Here is a 23978-nt window from a genome sequence, read left to right on the forward strand (position 1 = left end):
GCCCTTGTAGTTAAAGTAATAGGATCCAGAGTTTGGTGGTGGTACGATGCGCACTTGTTTCCCGTCGATGGCTCCTCCACAATTGGGGAAATCCCACAGGTCCTTGAATTTATTTGCAACTTCCATCAACTCAGATGGGTTGCTTGGAAACTGTAACAAGAAAAAAAATATATAGTGTTTTAATATATTTTATATTTATTTCATACCTAAACTGAGTAACAGTCACTTGACTTAAAACTGATTTTTTTTTATTGTTTTAACTTTGGATTAGAATATAATAGTCTACTATACTACAGCTATATACTACATTACTGAACTATAGTGTATGTATATATAGTATAGTGAGTGTGTGTGTGTGTGTGTGTGTGTGTGTAGATATATATATATATCTACCTACACACACACTATACTTGTATATAAACTACTAAATAAAAAAAATCATAATATATGGAGGTAAGTTACCTTGACATAGTTTCTCTGTAGCGCATCGATGAGAGACTTGCAGGTTTCTGGTATGATTCTCCCCGGTGATTGTGGTAAAATTCCTGTTGAGAATTTTAGGTTCTGGAGACTTCTCCCAGTCACCAGATAGCGGTTAACCTCTGCTCCGAACTGATTGGCTGCCGCATAATTATTGTTTGTTTTTTAATGACTGATGTCACAAGCTGCAGCAATGCTTGGAAGCATTCATCATCCATTTTGAGGTAATTCCTGAAATCATTAGGGTTATTCTCTTGTAATTCACGAAGCAGCGACATTTGAAAAATAGTTCTCTCAGGTCTTCAGCCATTGTTTTGACCATGTGCTCCTTTTCTTCTTTTTTTTTTCAAAACATTGTGGGTGGCCAATACTCCAAGCATGACCAGTGAAAGTGTTTGGGCTTCCATGTAAAAGTCAACTTTCATAGACAACTGTCATATATAACGAATATTCCTCACATGAACGAACATACATATTCATGTATCCGTATCCCCGGCACTCCGAACCCAAAGGCGTGACATACACAAGGTCAATTTCTGACATCACTTCCACGCTGCAGAACGTGCCTCCGCACACGGGACATTTGAGTAGATTGTACATGAATTTTCGTATATATACTATATGCGCTGGCGATTCGATTCTAGACGCACATACGATTAAGTTTGGAAGAACGTTCGTACGATATTCTTAAAGTGTGTACGAGGTGGGCAATTCAATTCTAGACTCACATACAATTAAATTTGGAAAAACGTTCATACGATATTCTTAACGTGTGTACGAGAATTTAGTCTGTAGGAAGTGCCAGGATCGGACTATTTTCTGGCATTGTTTCCTACATCACAAGACTGGCTGAACCTAATTACAAAACCTTTAGTAGGCAAGTATTTTCATATGTTTGTACCTAACTATATTTACCTGCTTTTCTGGAGTTAAGCCTAGGTTCACACTGAGTGTGGGAATGGAATCATGCGAGTTCAGCTGAACTCATATGATTTCATTCCTGCATGTCAGTCCCGATTTTGGGGGCGATTTCAGAGACATCTGTGCGAGTTTCTGCACAGATTTCAATGGAAATACCACCCTGAAATCGGCAAAAGTAGTACAGAACCAGGGCTAAAGCAAAGTTAAAGGAACCTTAAATTGACTGCGGCCCCTCAGCAATTCGAAACTTTGTCTTTTGTGATTTTATTTTATTCTTTTTCATCTTCCTATCTCATTGTAGCCTAGCCTTTCTTTTGTGCCTGTCTGAATTTCTGATTAAATCTATGAGCAATGGCATTTATATATGAGCAGGTTTTTATATGCTCTTCTACAGATAGAGATCAGCAGAACAAAGAGAAGTTACTCCAAGCCATTGAAAAGTTCAAGAAGGAACTTCAGCATATCCATCCTACAGCTCTTCATCGTCTACAAAGCAATTTCCTCGAACAAGGCAAGGTTAGATGTTCTTTCCTCCCTCTAGAGTTGCACAGACCATGCTGAATTGCAATTTCCATTTCATAATCCTTTTATATTTATGACGAGAACACTCAGCCTCACAACATAATTCACAATACACTAATGCCATGTCATAGAACTACAGACAGGTGCATTAACAATGCTAGTTGCATGGTGTGAAAATAAATAAATAAAGTAGTAGCCTGAAAATTTATATCCAAAAACTGGATAACTTCTTTGCCTCCCACTTAGGATTCTTGGATATCATACATTAATGCTATTATCTCTTTCAAAATACTGTTTACAATACTGTACATATTATTTATGTACATCGAGGCGGTCCGACAAAATGTCATAAGATATGGGACCAATGGATAAATCAATTTACAACTTGCAATTATGTGGACCAAATATTTCCCATTGTCTAAATCCACTAATAATCTAATTGTCATCTAAAATACTATGCCTAGACACTATTAAACTTTGCCATGCTAATGCACAGATAAATGATGGAAACAGAAATTTAAAGAACAGTAAATTTTTTTTTTTATTTTGGTTGACGCATTTGTTGAGGCTCCTGAGAAGAACATAATAAGACTTCAAATAATGCTTCCTATTCCTAACTATAATAACATTATTTGTACAGTATATTTTATTCTTAACCACTTGCTTACTGGCCACTTAAGCCCCTTCCTGCCCAGGCCAATTTTCAGCTTTCAGTGCTGTCACTCTTTGAATGAAAATTGCGCGGTCATGCAACACTGTACCCATATGAAATTTGTATAATTTTTTTCACACAAATAGAGCTTTCTTTTGGTGGTTTTTAATCAATGCTGGGTTGTTGTTTTTTTGCTAAAAAAAAAGACTGAAAACTTAAAAAAATTTAAAAAATGTTTTTAATAGTTTGTTTTTAAATTATGCAAATATGTAATTTTTCTCCTTCATTGATGTGTGCTGATGAGGCTGCACTGATGGGCACTGATAAGGCGGCATTGATGGGCACTGATTGGTGTGACTGGTGGGCACTGATGAGGCAGCACTGAAGGGCACTTATAGGTGGCACTGAGAGGTGGCACTGATGGGTGGCACTAAAGGGCACTGATAGGTGGTACTGAAGGGCACTGATAGGCGGCACTGAAGGGCACTGATAGGTGGCACTGATTGGCAGCACTAATAGACAGGGCGGCACTGATAGACACTTTTAGGTGGCACTGGTGGGCACTGATGAGGCGGCACTGGTGGGCACTGATAGGTAGCACTGATGGATGGCACTGAAAGGCACTGATAGGTGGTACTGAAAGGCACTGATAGGCAGCACTGAAGGGCACTGATAGGTGGCACTGATTGGCAGCACTAAAGGGCACTAATAGGTGGCATTGGTGGGCATTGATAAGTGGCACTGGTGAGCACGGATAGGCAGCACTGATATGCACTGGTAGGTGGCACTGGTGGGCACAAATGAGGCGGCAGTGGCTCTCTGCGTGCGGGACTGATGTCCCTCTGACAGAATCTGATGATTGGCTTTTTTTTTTCTCCTTATGCTATCAGCGTGAGGGAAAAAAAAAACAATTACCGATCTTCTGTCTACATCACATGATCAGCTGTCATTGACTGACAGCTGATCACATGGTAAGGGGCCGGGATTAACTCAGTGATCACAGAGCTCGCCCCGCGCGCCCCTCAGGCAGCTCATGCATGGGAGGACATACATGGACTCCCTCCCGCTAATTAAGGCCCGCACTGTAGCCGTCTTTCGGGTATAGCGAGGATGGGAGGTGGTTAATTCATACTAGACATCCTAATATTGTACTTTATGGAGGGCACTCAACACTTTACACTTTAGCCTCTGGTTTGTTGTTTTGTTTTTTTAAAAGCTGTTTTGAATAAATAAAGTGTCAAAATCAGACCAAATGGAGGAAGCTGTGCACAAGGACATAAATGAGGATCTGTCCCGGTACCCGTGCTGCTGAGTGTAAACAAATATAGTATTCTGACACTGCGCAGAATCAGTACATTCAGAAAATGCTGCCGCTCAGCTTAAAAGGTCAGTCCACCCAGAACTGGTATTACAGTGTTTGGTGGATGCTGGTGAGATAAATCACCTGCCTGTTTCTTCTTGTCTCAGGGGTGCTACTAGTTATATGGATTTCCCATATCTGCAATCTGCTGTGCCCATTATGAGGGTTCCCACCATCCCTGTGCTGAGTTTCCAGGTCTGTACACCTGCTGTGCCCATTATGAGGGGTTCCCACTGTCCCTGTGCTCAGTTCCCGGGTCTGTACACCAGCTGGCTGCTGTACGCATTATGAGGGGTTGCCACCATCCCTGTGCTGAGTTCCTGGGTCTGTACACCTGATGGCTTCTGGGCCCATTATGAGGGGTTCCCACCGTCCCGATGCTGAGTTCCTGGGTCTGTACACCTGCTGTGCCCATTATGAGGGGTTCCCACCTTCCCTGTGCTGAATTCCCAGGTCTGTACACCTGCTGGCTGCTGTACGCATTATGAGGGTTCCCACTATTCCTGTGCTGAGTTTCTGGGTCTGTACACCTGTTGTGCGCATTATGAGGGGTTAATTTTGTTTATTGAAAAATCTTACAAACAAGAACTTATATACAATAAAACCATAATAAATAAATAAAACATATTTACAAAATAATTGAATACGTCTATATAAAACAAAAAAACAAGAACATAATAAATGGTGCAAACCAAATTGCACACAATATAATCCCTATGAGAGAGCCAGACTAAGGAACATCACTGTCACCATGCATGTAGCCTTTTATCAAAAATATATTTGATCTGAAAATCTAGGAGAGTGAAACAAGAATACAAAGAAAAGCCACACACCCCGAGATCAACAGGCAGCAGCTACAGAGTCCTGATATTCCTCCATGCCCTTATCCAGGCCTCCTGCTGCCACCTGTCTTTCTCAACACCCTGAATCTTCCCAACCTCACCCAGAATGTCCTGCTTCACCACTTGGACAGGGAGGATTTTACTCCGTAAGGATACCTGACACCGTGCACTCCACGTGAAATAGACTACTAGTCTAACTAAAAAAAAGTGTTTCCAAATAATAATCCCGACGAGTCTGGAATGCCCCATACACCCACTCTGCATAACTTTTATGGGGGGGGAAGGGTGTACTCAGAGCCCTCCCCACCCTCTTGTACACCTCTATATTAAAAGGGCACTGAAGTAGAAAGTGATCCATGGACTCCACCACTCCTCCACACTCCACTCTTGGGCAGCCCCAATCACTCGTGGAAAGAAACTTCAAGTTGCCCTTCACATATAGTTTTCCATGAAAGGCAAGACAAGCCTGATCCTTAAACTTCATTGGGATTCTCTCCAAATGAATCAATTGCAAACCCACCCCCAAAACCAGGCTTGGGCAATCCCTTAAGGCCAGTGGCTTGCAGAAAGCTGAGCTCGTGATCCACTTCTCAAGAAGTTTCCTTGGAAGAGATCTGACTTCTCCTGCTGTTACTTGCCACTGCCCAAGAATTTTCAAACACGGGGCAACATTATGCTTGACCCTTAGGCTTTTCACTGGCCCACCATTTTCCCAGTCTCGCAGAAAGGGCCTAAACCAGGACTGGAAAATTCCAACCCACCCAGGCAGTCTCTCTGTCAACATGTTAACAAGATTGTGGGACAGATGAGCAGAGGGTACAGGGGTGTGGCAGATGAGCAGGGGGGTACAGTGGTGGGGCAGATGTACAGGGGGTTACAGTGGTGGGGCAGATGTGCAGGGGGTTACAGTGGTGGGGCAGATGAGCAGGGGGGTACAGTGGTGGGACTAATGAGAAAGGGGGTTACAGTGGTGGGGCAGATGAGCAGATAAGTTCAGTGTTAGGACAGATGAGAAGATGGTTTAGCGGTGAGACAGAAGAGCATTGGGGTACGGCGTTGGAGCAGATGTGCAGGGAGGTACAGTGGTAACAGTAAGTACAGTAAGTAACCAGACAATTCAGTCTATGGTCCAAAAGAATCAATTTGTCAGAAATCCAAACAGCGACTGAACCTTTTTACTTTTTTCCAGACAGCGCTTCAATTGCGGCATTTTCTAAAGATTTAGGGGAAATATCTGCTCCTCTTCCAGCTCTAAACAGTTTTCAAAAGCTATGCCTAGCAGACTTTACCTGTCTCTAGCCTGATGAGTTTCTCTCCCTCCATTTGAACCAACATGATCCGTCCTACATCACTAGATGGGAATCTGAGAATTGGTCATCAGCTTCTCAGACTAGCAGAAAGAGCACATTTTGCATTTCACTCACACTGCATCTTTCTCCAGCCCCGATCAGGAAACTGGATTCAAAATTCGAACACAAGGGTACCGGTTCCCAATGGACCGTCACAAAATTTTCCCCCAAACTTCATCTAGCTGTTTGCAATGTCTCACAGAGGAGGGCACAAATTTACATATGTTCTGGAGTTGCCAGGTTATGAACCCCTTTTGGTCACAGGTGCATAACCTTGTACTTAAACAGATGTCCAAAAAAAGAAGTAAGGCTGGGTTCACACTGGTGCGACACGACAGCCGTCCTACTTTGGATCCGACTTTGCCCTGCGACATGAAGCCGGCATGTGTCCGACTTTCAATGAACGGGGATCCGACTTGGATCCCCGCCAATGCCGGCACTGTGTTTGGTATGAATCTTTAGGGGGGAACTCCGCGCCAAATTTTAAATAAAAAACCGGCATGGGTTCCCCCTCCAGAGGCATACCAGGCCCTTGGGTCTGGTATGGACCTTGAGGGGAACCCCCTACGCCGAAAAAACGGCGTGGGGGGTCGCCCCCAATCCATACCAGACCCTTATCCGAGCACGCAGCCCGGCCGGACAGGAATGGGGGTGGGGACGAGCGAGCGCCCCCCCCCCCTCCTGAACCGTACCAGGCCGCATGCCCTCAACATGGGGGGTGGTGCCTTGGGGGAGGGGGGCGCGCTGCGGCCCCCCCACCCCAAAGCACCTTGTCCCCATGTCGATGAGGACAAGGGCCTCTTCCCGACAACCCTGGCCGTTGGTTGTCGGGGTCTGCGGGCGGGGGGCTTATCGGAATCCGGGAGCCCCCTTTAATAAGGGAGCCCCCAGATCCCGGCCCCCCACCCTATGTGAATGAGTATGGGGTACAGCGTACCCCTACCCATTCACCTAGGAAAAAAGTGTCAATTTAAAAAAAAACACTACACAGATTTTTAAAGCATTTTATTAGACAGCTCCGGGGGTCTTCTTCCGACTTCGGGGGTCTCTCCGGTTCTTCTCCACGCTCTCCGGATCTTCTGCCGGGCTCCTCCGCTCTCTTCTGCTCTTTTGCCGCTCTTTTGCTAAAGCGGAGGAGCCCGGTCTTCAATCTTCTGCCTTCTGCCTTCTGCCTTCTGCCCTCTTCTCCTGATGTTGACACGACGCTCTCTGGGGCTAGAATGCTCTCTGTGCGCTCTGCTCTGACTTATATAGGCGGTGACCCCGCCCCCTTATGCCGTCACAGTCCCTGGGCATGCTGGGACTATGACGGCATAAGGGGGCGTGGTCATCGGGTGATGACCACGCCCCCTAAAACGTCACAGTCCCAGCATGCCCAGGGACTGTGACGGCATAAGGGGGCGGGGTCACCGCCTATATAAGTCAGAGCAGAGCGCACAGAGAGCATTCTAGCCCCAGAGAGCATCGTGTCAACATCAGGAGAAGAGGGCAGAAGGCAGAAGGCAGAAGATTGAAGACCGGGCTCCTCCGCTTTAGCAAAAGAGCGGCAAAAGAGCAGAAGAGAGCGGAGGAGCCCGGCAGAAGATCCGGAGAGCGTGGAGAAGAACCGGAGAGACCCCCGAAGTCGGAAGAAGACCCCCGGAGCTGTCTAATAAAATGCTTTAAAAATCTGTGTAGTGTTTTTTTTTAAATTGACGCTTTTTTCCTAGGTGAATGGGTAGGGGTACGCTGTACCCCATACTCATTCACATAGGGTGGGGGGCCGGGATCTGGGGGCTCCCTTATTAAAGGGGGCTCCCGGATTCCGATAAGCCCCCCGCCCGCAGACCCCGACAACCAACGGCCAGGGTTGTCGGGAAGAGGCCCTTGTCCTCATCGACATGGGGACAAGGTGCTTTGGGGTGGGGGGGCCGCAGCGCGCCCCCCTCCCCCAAGGCAACAACCCCCCATGTTGAGGGCATGCGGCCTGGTACGGTTCAGGAGGGGGGGGGGGCGCTCGCTCGTCCCCACCCCCATTCCTGTCCGGCCGGGCTGCGTGCTCGGATAAGGGTCTGGTATGGATTGGGGGGACCCCCACGCCGCTTTTTCGGCGTAGGGGGTTCCCCTCAAGTTCCATACCAGACCCAAGGGCCTGGTATGCTCTTGGAGGGGGAACCCATGCCGGATTTTTATCTAAAATTTGGCGCGGAGTTCCCCCTCAAGATGATCTGAGCACAAGTCGCGTGCCGAAGTCGGATCATGCGAGACGGCAATCCGACTTTGATCCGACTTCAATGATAGTCAATAGGATGAAGTAGGATCAAAGTCGGACCAAAGTAGTACAGGGAGCATTTCTAAAGTCGGAACGACTTGTGTCGGACCAGTTAGGACGGCTCCCATAGGGAAACATTTAATTTCACACGTCATGCGACATGAGCTCCCAATGTCGGAGCGTTTGTCGGACCAATGTGAACCCAGCCTAAGGGGAGGAAGGAATCCCAAGAACAGGAAACCTTCTATATGTTGGACAATCAATTTGTCTGGTACCACATTCTATATGAATTCACAAAAAAAAATCCTAGCTACAGAAATTGTCAGGACTTTACCAGCTCCACAAAAAATGAATTAATAAAATATCAAGTTTTATTTGTTACACTTGTTAAAAATAGTTATGTTGTTTGTTAAAAAACAATTGCAGAGATGTATACTTGTATTTTTGTTTATAATTTAAGGGCGAGTTAGAATGGTAGGAATAATTTCATGGAACATTCGGGGTACAGGGGATCCCATTAAAAAAGCCACTGTACTCTCAGAGTTGGAATCCCAGGGCGGGGATCTGGTGTGCCTACAGGAGACACACCTGACCAATGAGTCTAAATTATTAATTTGGAACAAAAAATTCCAAGCCCAATTTCATTCAGTACACACTTCCTACTCGAGAGGAGTGTGTATATTGGTAAAAAAGGGGCTGGTGTTCTCCTGTAGGGACGTCAGGATCGATACACTGGGTTGCTATGTTTCTTATTTTGTACAATAGAGGATAAATCTTTTGTTATAGCCAATGTGTATATTCCCCCTCCCTTTAAGATGGAGATCCTGTACTGCCTTTTAGAATATGTTGAGGATAAAAGGGATACCCCGCTTATAGTGGTGGGTGATTTCAACACGGTTCTTAATGGTAAAATTGACAGGTTTCCCCCAAGGGATAGGGAGAATAGGGCAGCCGAGGGACGGCTCACTCAGCTGCTCGAAGAGATTGGGTGGTACGACCTCTGGAGGATCTGCAACCCAGAGGAGCGGCAGTACTCTTGCTTCTCGGGGTCGCACCGCACTCTCTCTCGCATAGACATGGCTGCGGAAAATAGGGGGGTGTTATCCCTACTAGAAAAAATAGAGTATAGGCCAAGAGGGATATCGGACCACTCGCCGTTGATGCTGATGATAAATACCCGTGCTAGATGGATTAAGAGATTATGGGCACTAAACCCAACATGGTTGGAGATTATAGGAAAAACGGAAGATATAACAGAAAAAGTAAAAGAATTTGTTGTAATTAATTCAGGGTCTGCGCCGCAGGGGGTGGTCTGGGATTCCCTGAAAGCATTTTTGAGAGGTATTCTTCTACAGAGAATAACATGGGTTAAGAGACAATCAAGAGAAAAGGGGGAACGGATTAGGAAAGAGGTGTTGGAGTTAGAAAAACAATACGTGGCGGACCCAAGTCCAGGGAAACAGGAGCTCTGGGTAAAAAAACAACAGGAGTATAAAATGGACACACTCAAAAATGCTGAAAACAAAAGATTATTCCAGAGGCAGAGATACTTTGGAGAGGGGGAAAGAGTGGGCCGTACGTTGGCATTACTAGCTGATACTAACTCATCCTCCTCAATGATAGCCGCGATCCGGACCTCCAGTGGGGAAACCTCGTCGGACCCCTCAACGGTCAATAAAGTGTTCTTTGAATATTATAGTAATTTATATAAATCATAACAACAATTAGAAGTGAGAGAGATAGAGAACCTCTTAGAGGGTGTCAGCCTGCCATATCTTTCTGAAAATGAAAGAACTGGACTGGATTCCCCCATAACCCTTGAAGAAGTACAGCAAGCAGTAGCAGATATGCCTAACCAGAAAGCCCCAGGTCCTGATGGCCTACCTGTGGAAATGTATAAATATTATGGGGAGGCGTTACTCCCAGAACTCTTGAAGACATTGAATTGGGCAATTACTGATGGCAGCTTGCCCTCTTCAATGACAGAAACCAACATAGTCTTGATTAAGAAGGAGGGGAAAGATCACCTCGAAGCAGCCTCATACAGCCTCATACAGGCCAATTTCGTTACTATGCTCGGACATAAAAATCTTGGCAAAAGTAATAGCTACTGGGTTAAACAAATGTATTTCAGAGTTAGTGCACCCGGATCAGTCAGGGTTTATCCCAAACAGATCTACCAGTGTTAATGTTAGAAGGACATACCTGAACCTCCAGTCCTCGGCAGGGATCAGAAGCTCCAGGGCGGTCCTCGCGCTGGATATTGCCAAGGCATTTGATAGCCTGGAGTGGGGGTATCTCTGGTGGGTGTTGGAGAGGTTTGGGTTTAGCCCAAAATTTATTAAATGTGTGAAAACCCTGTATTCCCATCCAAGAGCTAGGTTAAAGATCAATAGTGAATATACGGAGTGGTTATTCCTTGAGAGAGGGACGAGGCAGGGATGTCCACTCTCGCCCCTGTTATTCGCTTTAGCAATGGAGCCACTAGCCGAGGTAATAAGACACTCGTCTGGAATACAGGGATTTGGAGGGAGGAATAGGCTGGAAAAAGTGCACTTTATGCCTAGGGGTCTGGGAGTCTCAGATAAGATTCAGGTCCCAACGTCTCTTTTTATAATGAGAGTAAAGTATTTTTGCATAATTGGGCCTGTTGACATTTGTTACTTGATATGTAATTTATATGCTTCTGGTTTTATCTTTTTTGTAATAAGAAGAAATCAATAAAGAGTATAAGAAATAAAAAAAAAAACAATTACAATTTAAATCCTTTCTATGATGCCTTGTTGTTGATTTATGGGGTATTAGGGGAACAATTGGCCATTTTTGAAAAGCTCAGCTCTAGGGATTTAGCCAGCATCATGAGTAAGTGTAAAAAAATAAATGCCAGGATGGAATACAGAGATGTGCAGCATATAGGTGGTAAACTAAAGTCAAAGGAAGATGTTTTCCCTTGATCTTAGTTTTATATATCCCAAATTCAACCATATTTAGCAAGATGCTCACATACCTCCTGGTGGGGGGTTGCGGTCTCTGGCTATGCAGCTATGTTAAGTACTACATTTATTATTTACATATTCAATGGGTAGTTTATTGGGTAGTGCAAGGAGCAAAACAATAATTGCAAAATACCGTAACCTATCAGAATTCATTTTGGCTAAAGTCAGACCAGGACCAGATGAATTCTGATCAGATCATTATGAGTATTTCACTTTGCACCTTGCTATTTAGCAAATATGTCTGTATGTCTTGGAGGCAAGAGCACCAGTCTGTAGTACATGTTCACAAATATCACAAGATGTGTTCCCAGAAAACTCCTGCCAATAAATTTCCAGCAGCAGCATGGCTGCTACACTGCAGCTATATCTTGACAAGAAATGTAATCCTTGGGCAAGATGGAATCCCCTCTATGCATTTCAGTCCTTGATTTTTTTCACTAATATGTCTCTTTGCCAACTGGTTGTCTTTACTGGCAGGACTCGGAGATGAGGAAAAACATGTGAATAGGGGCAACACAATAAGGGATTTAGAGTCTACATTTATAGCACAATAACAAGCCAATATATTTCAGAGGCCAGGCTTTACCACCTCCATCAAGGCTTAGAATGCTGTGTAACATATATGGACAAGGCTAACCTTGTGCGAAAGACAAATATCTGTGAACCACTGATGGAAAATTACATTGATAAATGAAGGTTTAAACGACTATCCATTCATATTATATAGCATTGTTAGCCCTAAAGAAGGGGGTACAACCTGAATTGAATACTTTCAGAACTAGATCCTTTGGTGTGGTGCTCTTATTCACCCATAACTTAGGCTAATCCTTACCAGAAACTAGATCTATTGCACTCCTCCAGCTAAAAACTTTACTCTTCAGCCCCATGTATGAGCAATTACAGATCCAAATCATCCTATCAAAAATTTTCTAGGATTCAAAGGTAGGCACATATTGAAGTTGATGTTAGCCAGTGTCCTATCCTTAGAAAAATTAGTTGACCTTGTTTGATATTTGTCTATAGCTCTGTAGTTGGAGATATAGTGTATCAGCACAACATCCCTCTAAATATACATATTTTTCAAGCAAGAGTAGAATGGGATTTTAAAGGTGCCAGGCAAATCCACCAAAAAGTACATTTAAAACATGTACTATTTATTCATAGAAAAGGTAAAATCAATAAGCACATACAAATTACAAGTACATTTAAGTAGCTGAGCAAGGAATATTGTTACATTGTATTGTTAGAGTGTACCGGATTCCAAATGCAGTTATGTCCTACATGTTTCGCCAAGTTGGCTTCTTCAGGAGATATTAAAGTGCAACAGTACAACTATATAAAGAAAGTAAGTAAAATTAAAAAGTACACATGCAAAAATCAAATATACAGTATATATATCACATAAAAATTTCCGTCACATACCAAGGCTCCCAGAACTTCAACCCAGATGAAACCAGAGACCAGAGAGCTGAGAAATGTGAAGGGCCCCCACGGTCCACACAAGTCCTCACCCCCCCTACACACAGATGGGGTCAATTTTGATATTTGTTTCTTTTTAACCTAAATAACTATGCAGATCATTGTTCTTTTTCCATGAATGACCATCAATGAATGGACTTTGAAGCGTCTACATCTTTTCCATCTACCATTCGTATATTTTACAGGTACACCATGGTGACAGAGAGTTTCCAGTGTCTTTAATGAGCCAATATTTCAACTTATACAAGGAATCATCACTATTTCTTACTGCAAGAGACATCCTGCAAGGGAATGAAAAGGGGACCCACCACTATAATAATGTGACGACCAGCAGAAGTCAAAACCTTCCAAAGAAAAAACCTTATAAAGACCCTCAGAAACAGACATATAGTGGAGATCTTCTGGATAAACATGCTGCCAGTTTTACAAGTGTCAAGAAGCCCTTCAAGCCGAGATTACTGAAAAAATCCACAGGTTCTTTTCTTTCAAAATATCGCTATTACAAGGCTCCTGCGAAGAGTGATAAAAAGTCCCCTCAGACTGACAAAGGGGGCATGTCCAATTTCACAGAAGTGTACAGGTGAGGTACAAGAAAAGGGGTATTTATCTGTAAAATTTACATATAGGGGTTGATTTACTAAAACCGGAGAGAGCAAAATCTGTTGATAACAGGTTAAACAGATGCTAAAATATGTAAATAGCTAGGGATAAGAGATTAGGGGTTTGTATTTATTTTAGGACACAGTATTCCATACTCACACTGCAAATGAAATGTTTGTGAGTCCAGGCCCAGAGCAATGCCACATCATTGTAGAGAGGTTTGTAAAGACTCTGTTAGCATACTCTGACTGTAATGTACTTAATTGTATGTTCCAATATCTTTTATCCTTCACACTATTGTGTTCCCTTTTCATACCCCTTTCATACCCTTGAACAGGAACTGATCCAGGAGGCCCCTACCGATACTCAGACACCAGTACCAAAATATTATTTAAAACCTCCTCCTCTGCTTTTGTCCTTGGTGCTTCTGTTTTGCTTGCATGTATAGTAGACCCCCAAAGGAGCTGCTTTTGATTATTGGTTCAGTCCGTTGCTCTGCCTCTCAACCCCAAAGAATTGTCCCAGCCCCTCTGGCACACCTAGCGAGGGGGTAATAGAATCACCTGATAATAATACACAACACAGTGCTGTACTTCAAGTTTACTTGGAGCAGAATAAAGTTTGGATTAACATTAGTCAGCCAAGGCCTGTGTAAATAGCCAGGACTTGGTTGAAACAGGAAAAAAAAAAACAGGCAGTAACACTATGCAACAAATAAAAGGGTAAATAACAATATACACAGATTAAATAAGCTCCCCTAAACACGCTATTGATGTGTGTCAAATGCTATGGCTGAAGGGGAACCCTGGGCTGGCCTATAACTCTTCCAATACACTCAAGGAAGGGATTCTAAACAACCGTGGCATGTCCCTTTTAAGAGTTACCTCAGTAATGTACCATGAGCAAAGCTTTGCATTTAGTCTCTTCACCGGCATGTAGGAGCTCTGTGGATAAAGGTCTCTCAATGTAGCAGAGTGATTAGGAGAAATGTAAGTAGCTGGTGCTGTGATGTAGCATTCTTTTATGTGTTCCAGATAACAGCTCCTATACACAGCATTCAAGTGTGGTATCTTATGGAATGCAATAAAGTTCCTGGGCAAAGCCCTCTCACCAATACTTTACACAATCAGCGGTCCTCCACAGAGTGATCGACTCTCCTGGCTGCAGGTGTGTCACAATGGCGTCCTGTCTTTGAGCTGTGGAAACGGCCTCTCCTGTGAACGTTCTCCGCGGGTGCAGAGCGTCTTGCTGGAGCATGCAGGTTCTGTTCCTCTGGGCTGGGCTGCAGACTGTGTGTCACTGGGTAGGCCGCAATACCCCTCACACACAGCAACGGAGGGGTTGCTCTCCTCATGGGATCCAGGAAACAAAGGCTCTGGCCTAGTCCCTTCCTGTCCTTTGTAGTCTCTCCCTGTCCTCCTGACTCTGAGCGATGTATCCTGGGATTTGTGGTCTAGTCTCTAGTCAATCAGCTTGCCTTCTGTTATGACTTCATATCCCACACTTCTCTGCTGCTGCTGCTGGTGATTGGCTGTCAGTCTCTTCCAATAGGGAGGCTAAAGAGCAAGCAGTTCTGTGTGTGTGAGACAAGAGGAAGAGGGGTGAAAAAGCCCACGCAACTGCTAGCAGGCAGCTCTCACCTCATGGATTGAATCAGCCTGAAGAGGTACCTGCTATACATAAATTTGGTTCATGCGGAAAAAAACAAAAACCTTCCTGGCTCAGACCAGCTCACAAGCAATTCATCTCTCATTCAGAGGCAGTTTTTCTGGTACTTTTGGCCTGATCAGTGGCAGCTGGTGAAGTTTTAGGATGGGGGGGCAGACCCCGCCCTTCCTTTTTGACCCCTCCCTTCCTTTGTGACCCCTCCCACTTCTCATAAGCCCCACCCCTTATAGAATCCACCCACTCCGTCCCCTGTATTCCACTTGCTTCCACTCATAGTGTCAGGAGTATACAGCTCAGCATCACAGGACAGAGTATATAGCCCCAGCATCACAGGACAGAGTATATAGCTCAGCATCACAGGACGGAGTAAATAGCTCAGCATCACAGATCATGGTATATAGCACAGCCTCACAGATCATGGTATATAGCGCAGCCTCACAGATCATGGTATATAGCGCAGCCTCACAGATCGGCGCAAACAAACTGAAAAATGACACTGTTAGCACTGATTTGTAATTTGCAGCTGGGAAGATCAGTTGACTTATCCAATTCCAAAGTAGCATATCTTTCAGTTCCATGTGAAAAAAGCAAACTCTGTACTGACCAGCATATGTGATAAATTTTTTGCATGTCATTATATACAGTATAGATATTGCTATATGATATCAACTTAAACCCCACTTTTCCTTGTTTTATATTATCTGCCAATAACTTAGTATACAGTCTTCATTACGTGGTTATATTTAATGTTATTTCCCCCGGTTTATGACATCCTCATGTCAGAGCCTCCAGTAAGGGTGTGCCATGGGAATGATAATCTGTTATCGCAGTTTGTGCATCCTGTTGAAAATTATGGGGCCACTCTTGTACTGCTAGGGGTTGTTAGGGACAATCAGAGTAATGAGCCTCCAAGGTTACATTCGGTGGGGCTTACTTACTTAGCTCCGCTTGGGCCGTGCATTCCACGGAGCTGCTGGCGATACTTCCGGTTTCCCTGTGCCAGTGGTAAACCGGAAGTGACGTCGTGACTCAGAGGGAAAGCATGTCCTAGGACGGTGCCAATCTCGATCAAAGCGTAGTGATATTACGGGCGCCGGGCAGGAGTATTCCGGTGCAGTCGATTGCGCCAAAAGGCAGGTCAAAAGCACCCAAAGCAGTATTCGTTGGCTAGAATCACTTCTACACATAATATATTGTATTTTTTATTTACTTATTTAGCTGACAACTTGTAAGGCTTAAGACTGCCATAGATGGTTCAAATCCTGGATCGGTCTGCAGGGACCAGCCGCTATTCAAACCATGTATGGGCAGGCTGAATGTACCCAAGATGATTGATTGATCAATCAATCAACCTGTTGGATTTTACATGTGTTTATTGCTAGCCACAATTATAGCCGCTAGCATTAATCACTGTGTTCTCCCAGCGGGGACGCCCCCACCCTCGGGAGAACACTATGGCTCTGCGGCAGGGATTTCCACATCAACACTGACCTTACTGTGTTGATGGGGGAATCAAGCAGGTTGCAGGAAAGAAAATTGTTCCATGGCTATGAGATGAGTATCCCTGTTGATGATGGGTAAAAATATGCACCTGATAACCACACAGGAAAAAGAAGTCTCTTTGATGCTTCTAACTGTAAGCATAGACTTCTGTGCCTAATGATGAAGCTGCCAAGACCAGGTGTATTTATGTTATTTTATAAAGAGCCCCTGACAATGGAGGGGTTAATAGGCACTACATTTTTTGGCAATGAAAATAAGTTTGTTTTCCATAACCTCATGACAACCGTTTTAACATTCCCTCCAGGTACCAATAGAATTTTTCCCGGTCTACATGGTATTGTCAGTACAGTGGTATTTTATAAATGCTTAGCACAGTAAGCAGCCATGTATTTTAGGATTGTTCTCAGTTAAGGTTTATCGATCAGTTGAAGGCAAGGTTTCAACAGTTATTATTGACCTGCATTGAGGTCATCGCTGCTTCTTTTATTCTTCTGGTGTTAAAACAAAATCTGTTTGCTGTGTGAGGGCTCATTTACACTTCATTTTCCAACATTCTAGTTCATATTTATGTGCTGGAGGTTAATGCGTTTTTAAAAATATGACATATTTGTGCCTTAAATTGTACCTAAAGCCAAAGCAAAAACAAAGAAAAGGGTTGCTGTAACTGCCTAACCAGTTGCGGAACGCCCACTGTAGTTTTACTGCGGCAGGGCGGCCGCTCTGGGCCAGATCACGTACCTAGTAAGTGATCTGGCACTTCCGGGTCTGGGGCGCAAGTCACTGGTGACCTGCTTCCACTGTGATTGGACACAGCGGGAGCCAATCAGCGGGTCCAGCGGACGCGATGTCCGCCAGGACCCACCGATCATTCAGGAGAATTCCCCCTGTGAGAGGGCAATTTACTGATCCTGTGTTCCTGCTAAGCAGCAACACAAATCTTTACATTCCCCCAGTCAAAGCATCCCCCACACAGTTAGTAATCACTCCAAGGGAACACATTTAACCCTTTGATCAGCCCTGATGTTAACCCCTTGCCTGCCATAGTCATTAGTACAACAACAGTGTTTATTTTTTAGCACTAATCACTGTATTAGTGTCACTGGTCCCCAAAAAGTGTATAAAGTGTCAGTTCGGTGACCGATTTATCCGCCGCAATGTCGCAGTCCCGCTATAAGTTGCTGATCACCGCCATTACTAGTAAAAATAAAAAATAAAAATAATATTATACCATAGTTTGTAGACGCTATAACTTTTGCGCAAACCAATCAATATACACGTATTGGGATTTTTTTTTTTACCAAAAACGTATCAGAATACATATTGGCCTAAACTGATGAAGAAATTCGATTTTTTTTTTACATTTATTTATTGGCTATGTTTTATAGCAAAAAGTAAAAAAATATTGTTTTTGTTTTCAAAATTGACGGTCTTTTTTTGTATATAGCGCAAAAAATAAAAACCGCAGAGGTTATCAAATACCACCAAAAGAAATCTCTATTTGTGGGGAAAAAAGGACAGAAATGTTATTTGGGTACAGCGTCACACGCCCCTGCAGTTGTCAGGTAAAATAATGCAGTGCTGTATCGCAAAAAATGGCCTGGGCATGAAGGGGGGGGTAAACCTTCCAGAGCTGAAGTGGTTAAACACCACTGGCATTGCTATGTTTTTCCTTAACCTGTGTCACTATCACTTTTACTCGATATATTGGATTGGGGACAAGCTTCTAAGTAAAGTAATTAAAATTAAAATGAACAGGTATTGGCTTAAAGTGTATCTGAAGACAATTCTTTTTTAAGTTTTGGATAGGGTGGTGAGGGATTAGATCCTTTATCAATGGTGTTTTCCATATTTCTGTCAGTCGTTTTATTTATTTTTGCTGTAACAAGCCATGTAATATAATATATAGTATTATGTATAGGTATACAGTTATGTGTGTGTGCAAATCTGATGAATGGCAGTATAGTGGTTCTGTTGTCATAAATAATGTTTATAGTGGTTCTGTTGTCGTAAATAATGTTTATAGTTAATGCAACAAGAAAATGTATGATGAAAACAAGAAAAGGGCGCACCGATCTAGTGCAATACCATTATAAACATTTATTTAAAGATAAAGGGCAACATGCATTATTCTCACAAACGCATGCTGTATACACGCATATCAATGCAAGTGGAAAAAGGTCGCCTCCAGGGCTTCTGGAATACACCAATAATGCAAGGAGACTGGATGGCCATGTTGGTGCGCCCTTTCTTTTGTTTTCGTTGTTTGCAGTGTATTTGGATGCCCATGGTCCTGAGAGGGCAGTAAGACCCTAGGCTTTGGCAGTAAGGATGAGACACACTCTTTACCTTCAAGCATAACACTTAAGTGCAGGAGAGTAGCTTTCTTGAACAAAAAATTAATGTTTGGCTTCTTTGTGCCATTAATTATATAGGTTCCTGGAAGACAGTTTTGACCCTCTGGAAAATGTAAGTCCTGTGCCTAAAGCACTAATTTTTTCATCCCAACTTTGGATGGTCAGACAGATAGATGGATGGGCAGAAAGATGGATGGGCCGGTGTACAGATTTGTTTCAGAGGTAGATGGATAGTATGATATGGGGGTTTGTTAGCTTAGGGATGGTGACCGTTTTTAAAGTGAGTCCACGTCAGTCAGAACTGTATTTAAGGGCATAGCAGCCCACTTTTATTCAAGAGGAAAAGTTCACAAACTGGTTGTCCACACGGGGGTTCTTTGCCAGCAACTATACATAATGCAATTTTAGCCTATCTGGCTATAGTACACTTCAGCAGCACCTCTGCTATTAATACTGGTCTCCCAGACTACGGGTTCTCACACCTTTTCCTCTAGCTTCCCTGGATTCGCTAGCCACCTCGGCTTTCTCAGTCTCTCCAGACCCGCACAGCTGCCCTGACTTTCCCAGCCCTGTGGGCAAAAAGCCCCTCGAACATAGGGTCTTGTCTCCCTGAGTAGGTCACCCCTACTTCGGACACAGGATTGAAGGTTCCGTCCCACCCAAAACACTTTGGAACCTTCATACTCCAGGCACTGATCCAAGATTACAAAACCTGGAGAAAGCTTAAACCACAACTTTCTCTATTCACATTAAACTTGCTTGAGTTTTTTAAACTGCAAATTTGAGAAAACTCTGTCATGCTTTACATCCCTTTTCTAATCTCACACCGCCATGGCAGGGCCTCACTCTGTCACAATGGGTAGACGGCTGGGTGGATAGATGGACAGAAGAGTGGGTAAAAGAAATTCTAAGGCAGAACACATAGCTCAATTATGATACAATTTTAATCAAATTCCACCAATATAATCTGATAATGACTTCATATGTTCTTTGTATAAATAATAATCTACTTTATTTGTATAAAATTATAGAGGACACAGAATCATGGAACTCATTCAAGACTTCCTAAACAGTAAGTTTACTCTGTTATTCTTTATTTTCTTATTCTGCTTTTTTTTTTTTTTTCTTTAACATTATTACTTATATACTGTACATGCTCATATATATTACTGACTATCTTAGCCAATGGTTCTCACCTTTAGTAAAGTATAACAGCAAAACGTGTAAAAGTATATGGTAGAAAAGCTAAATGTGTGACCTGTGTAGTCTTGGAAGGTGTCAACTCCTCTCAAGTTCAACTTAGTGTATATTTTAAATCAGATTTTTTTAAAGATAAAAAGTTTTGGTACCATAGAGACAAACTGCTACACAGGACAGAAAGGAAAAAAAGAAGTATAGGAAGGCCAAAGTACAGCACTAAACACACATAGTATAGTATAATTTTGAAGTGGCTATGACACCCGGATATCTCTATAAGATAAAATGAGCAGATAATTAGCCCGCAAGTAACAGTAGATGCAGTGTTCTCAGCCAAAAGCAATAATAGGATCACATTTATCCAGCTAGACCAGATGTATCAAATTTGTGCAGGGCATTACAAATGAGGTATGTATGTTTTTCGAATAAAATACATCTATTTGTTTCAGGATTTCACTTACCTACAGTGGGTGGATTGGCAGATACCCATTTAGGTTTTGATTAGGTTTTGTGCAATAAAGAGTGATCTTGTGATTGCTAAAGTTAAGTTGGCTTCCAACAGAGTGGATTCAACATAACCATGGATACATGATAGGATCAGGGGCTAGGGTGTTAAATGTACATTTATTAAAAAAGTAAAACATGCCACCTCTACATTTGGGAATCTAAAGGCGTCACCCATAAATTGGACCTTTATATAAAACATATAATTTGCTCATTTGAACATCTCCATTATATCTAATATAATTTGGCACCATCGGACCACTTCTACTACTCACTTCTTAAATATTATATATACAAGTGGGGTATGCCTGTACTCTTTCCTTTGTAAAACCCCACTACCCTTAGATATCGACATTAGTGCTCAAATGTACCTTTTCTTTAAGGATCATTCTTATAGGCTGAAAGGAATCTCTATGTTTTACAATCTATTAAATGAGATAACTGTATTCACTAAAGCTAGTAGACCTGTGCAATCCGTTTCATAACTAATCGAAATTCGGCCGAATTTTGCATCTTTCGGACATTCGGAAACATCCGAATGTCCGAAATAAAAAAATAATGAATTTCAACTAATACAAATATATTATAGCGGCTATAACGAATTAATTCAACATGATTCGGTAGTTCGTTAAAGATCTAATGAAACAAAAGGTCAACTCAAAGTAAATCTTACAGTCCAATCAGCTGATTAATTTTGTGCTGGAGGTTGGATTACTGGCAAAGTGCATTCCTGAGAACTGAGTGAGAAGGGTGATTGTATTGTATTTGAGCAGAGGAGAAGAGATATTGTCATTGTGTGTTTTTCATAGATTCAATAAACAAACGACTTTCCAAACTACGAATTATTATCACAAATCAATATACATACATAAATATCGAATTTCAACTAATATGAAAGAAATTATAGCGGATATAAAGAATGAATTTGACATGATTCGAGATTTAGAATAACGAATATCGACAATACGAATAATAACAAATTATCCGAAAACGAATTAACGTAACATAACAAATATAACAGAACGAAATTATGTATTTTACGAATGACAACGAACCGAAACTGAACGAAATTTCCTGTTGCGCACAAGTCTAAAAGCTAGCACCATGTATAAATGGAAATCAAACTTTTCCCGAAACATTATGGCAAAAGGCAATATCCACTATCTACACATCATCCCACTGCACAAACCACTGGGAACTATTTCAAATAATAGTTCACTGCTGGTATCTTACCCCTTATGCCGCGTACACACGGTCAGACTTTTCGTCTACAAAAGTCCGACAGCCTGTCCGACAGACTTCCGGCGGACTTTCGGCGGACTTGCAGCAGACTTTCTAACGAACGGACTTGCCTACACACGACCACACAAAAGTCCGACGGATTCGTACGTGATGACGTACACCGGACTAAAATAAGGAAGTTCATAGCCAGTAGCCAATAGCTGCCCTAGCATGGGTTTTTGTCCGTCGGACTAGCACACAGACGAGCGGATTTCGGGGTCCGTCCTAGTTACGACGTAAAGATTTGAAGCATGTTTCAAATCTAAAGTCCGTCGGATTTGAGGCTGAAAAAGTCTGCTGAAAGTCCGGAGAAGCCCACACACGATCGGATTACCAGCCAGCTTTAGTCCGTCGGCGTCCGTTGGACTTTTGTAGACGTAAAGTCCGACCGTGTGTACGCGGCATTTCAGACTCAGTAAACCTTATGCTTCTTATACTTCTTCTTGTTGGACACAGTGTGAGGAAACTGGACCCCTTTACCATGTATTATGGCAATGTAAATCCCTTCACTAAAGCTAGTAGACCTGTGCAATCCGTCTCATAACGAATCGAAATTCGGCCGAATTTTGCATCTTTCGGACATTCGGATAAATCCGAATGTCCGAAATAAAAAAATAATGAATTTCAACTAAGACAAATATATTATAGCGGCTATAACGAATTAATTCAACATGATTCGGTAGTTCGTTAAAGATCTAATGAAACAAAAGGTCAACTCAAAGTAAATCTTACAGTCCAATCAGCTGATTAATTTTGTGCTGGAGGTTGGATTACTGGCAAAGTGCATTCCTGAGAACTGAGTGAGAAGGGTGATTGTATTGTATTTGAGCAGAGGAGAAGAGATATTGTCATTGTGTGTTTTTCATAGATTCAATAAACAAACGACTTTCCAAACTACGAATTATTATCACAAATCAATATACATACATAAATATCGACTTTCAACTAATATGAAAGAAATTATAGCGGATATAAAGAATGAATTCGACATGATTCGAGATTTAGAATAACGAATATCGACAATACGAATAATAACAAATTATCCGAAAACGAATTAACGTAACATAACAAATATAACAGAACAAAATTATGTATTTTACGAATGACAACGAACCGAAACTGAACGAAATTTCCTGTTGCGCACAAGTCTAAAAGCTAGCACCATGTATAAATGGAAATCAAACTTTTTCCGAAACATTATGGCAAAAGGCAATATCCACTATCTACACATCATCCCACTGTACAAACCACTGGGAACTATTTCAAATAATAGTTCACTGCTGGTATCTTACCCCTTACAGACTCAGTAAACCTTATGCTTCTTATACTTCTTCTTGTTGGACACAGTGTGAGGAAACTGGACCTCTTTACCATGTATTATGGCAATGTAAATCCCTTCAATCCTACTGGTACAAAATATTCTCTATAGCCTCCGACCTTTTATGCCACGTACACGCGACCGGTCTTTCCGTCGGACTGAAGTCTGACAATCTTTCCGCCGGAGTTCCACTGAAACTGACTTGCCTACACATGATCACACCAAAGTCCATTCGTTTAGGATGTGATGGCGTACGACGGGACAAGAAAAAGGAAGTTCAATAGCCAGTAGCCAATAGCTGCTCTTGCGTAGTTCTTGGTCTGTCGGACTAGCATACAGACGAGTGGTTTTCCCGATTGGAACAGAGCCAGTCGGAAAGATTTGAAACATGTTCTATTTCTAGGTCCGTCAGATTTTTCGAAAGAGAAGGTCCGATGAAGCCCACACACGATTGGAATGTCCGACGGAATAGTTCCGTCGGACCTTTTCTGCCAGAAAGTCTGCTCGTGTGTACGCGGCATTAGCCTTATCCTTCCCTAGCTTTACTTCTCCTGGGTATTGATACATTTCCTCCACTCACCAGAGTTGTAATTCACTTATTTCTTGTGGCCAAACTCTGTATTACCAGACTTTTGGAATACAGCGAATGCCCCTTTTATTAGAGATACTCTGGCCACTATAAATCACCAACGTGAAATGGG

At 42.7% G+C, this 23978-nt stretch overlaps 1 protein-coding gene across 2 annotated transcripts in view; it reads left to right on the forward strand.

Moving 5' to 3' along the window:
• LOC141140867 (spermatogenesis-associated protein 7 homolog) overlaps nt 1-23978 on the forward strand; it is a 381599-nt gene that overhangs the window by 239002 nt on the left and 118619 nt on the right. For both annotated transcript variants that reach the window (XM_073628391.1, XM_073628392.1), the window contains exons 5-8: nt 1796-1917; nt 13038-13432; nt 19056-19089; nt 20009-20049. In XM_073628391.1, the coding sequence (XP_073484492.1) occupies nt 1796-1917; nt 13038-13432; nt 19056-19089; nt 20009-20049 (592 nt within the window). The remainder of the gene's footprint in view (nt 1-1795; nt 1918-13037; nt 13433-19055; nt 19090-20008; nt 20050-23978) is intronic.

This window comes from Aquarana catesbeiana, linkage group LG04 (genome assembly GCF_042186555.1).
Source record: "Aquarana catesbeiana isolate 2022-GZ linkage group LG04, ASM4218655v1, whole genome shotgun sequence".
Classification (NCBI taxonomy): domain Eukaryota; kingdom Metazoa; phylum Chordata; class Amphibia; order Anura; family Ranidae; genus Aquarana; species Aquarana catesbeiana.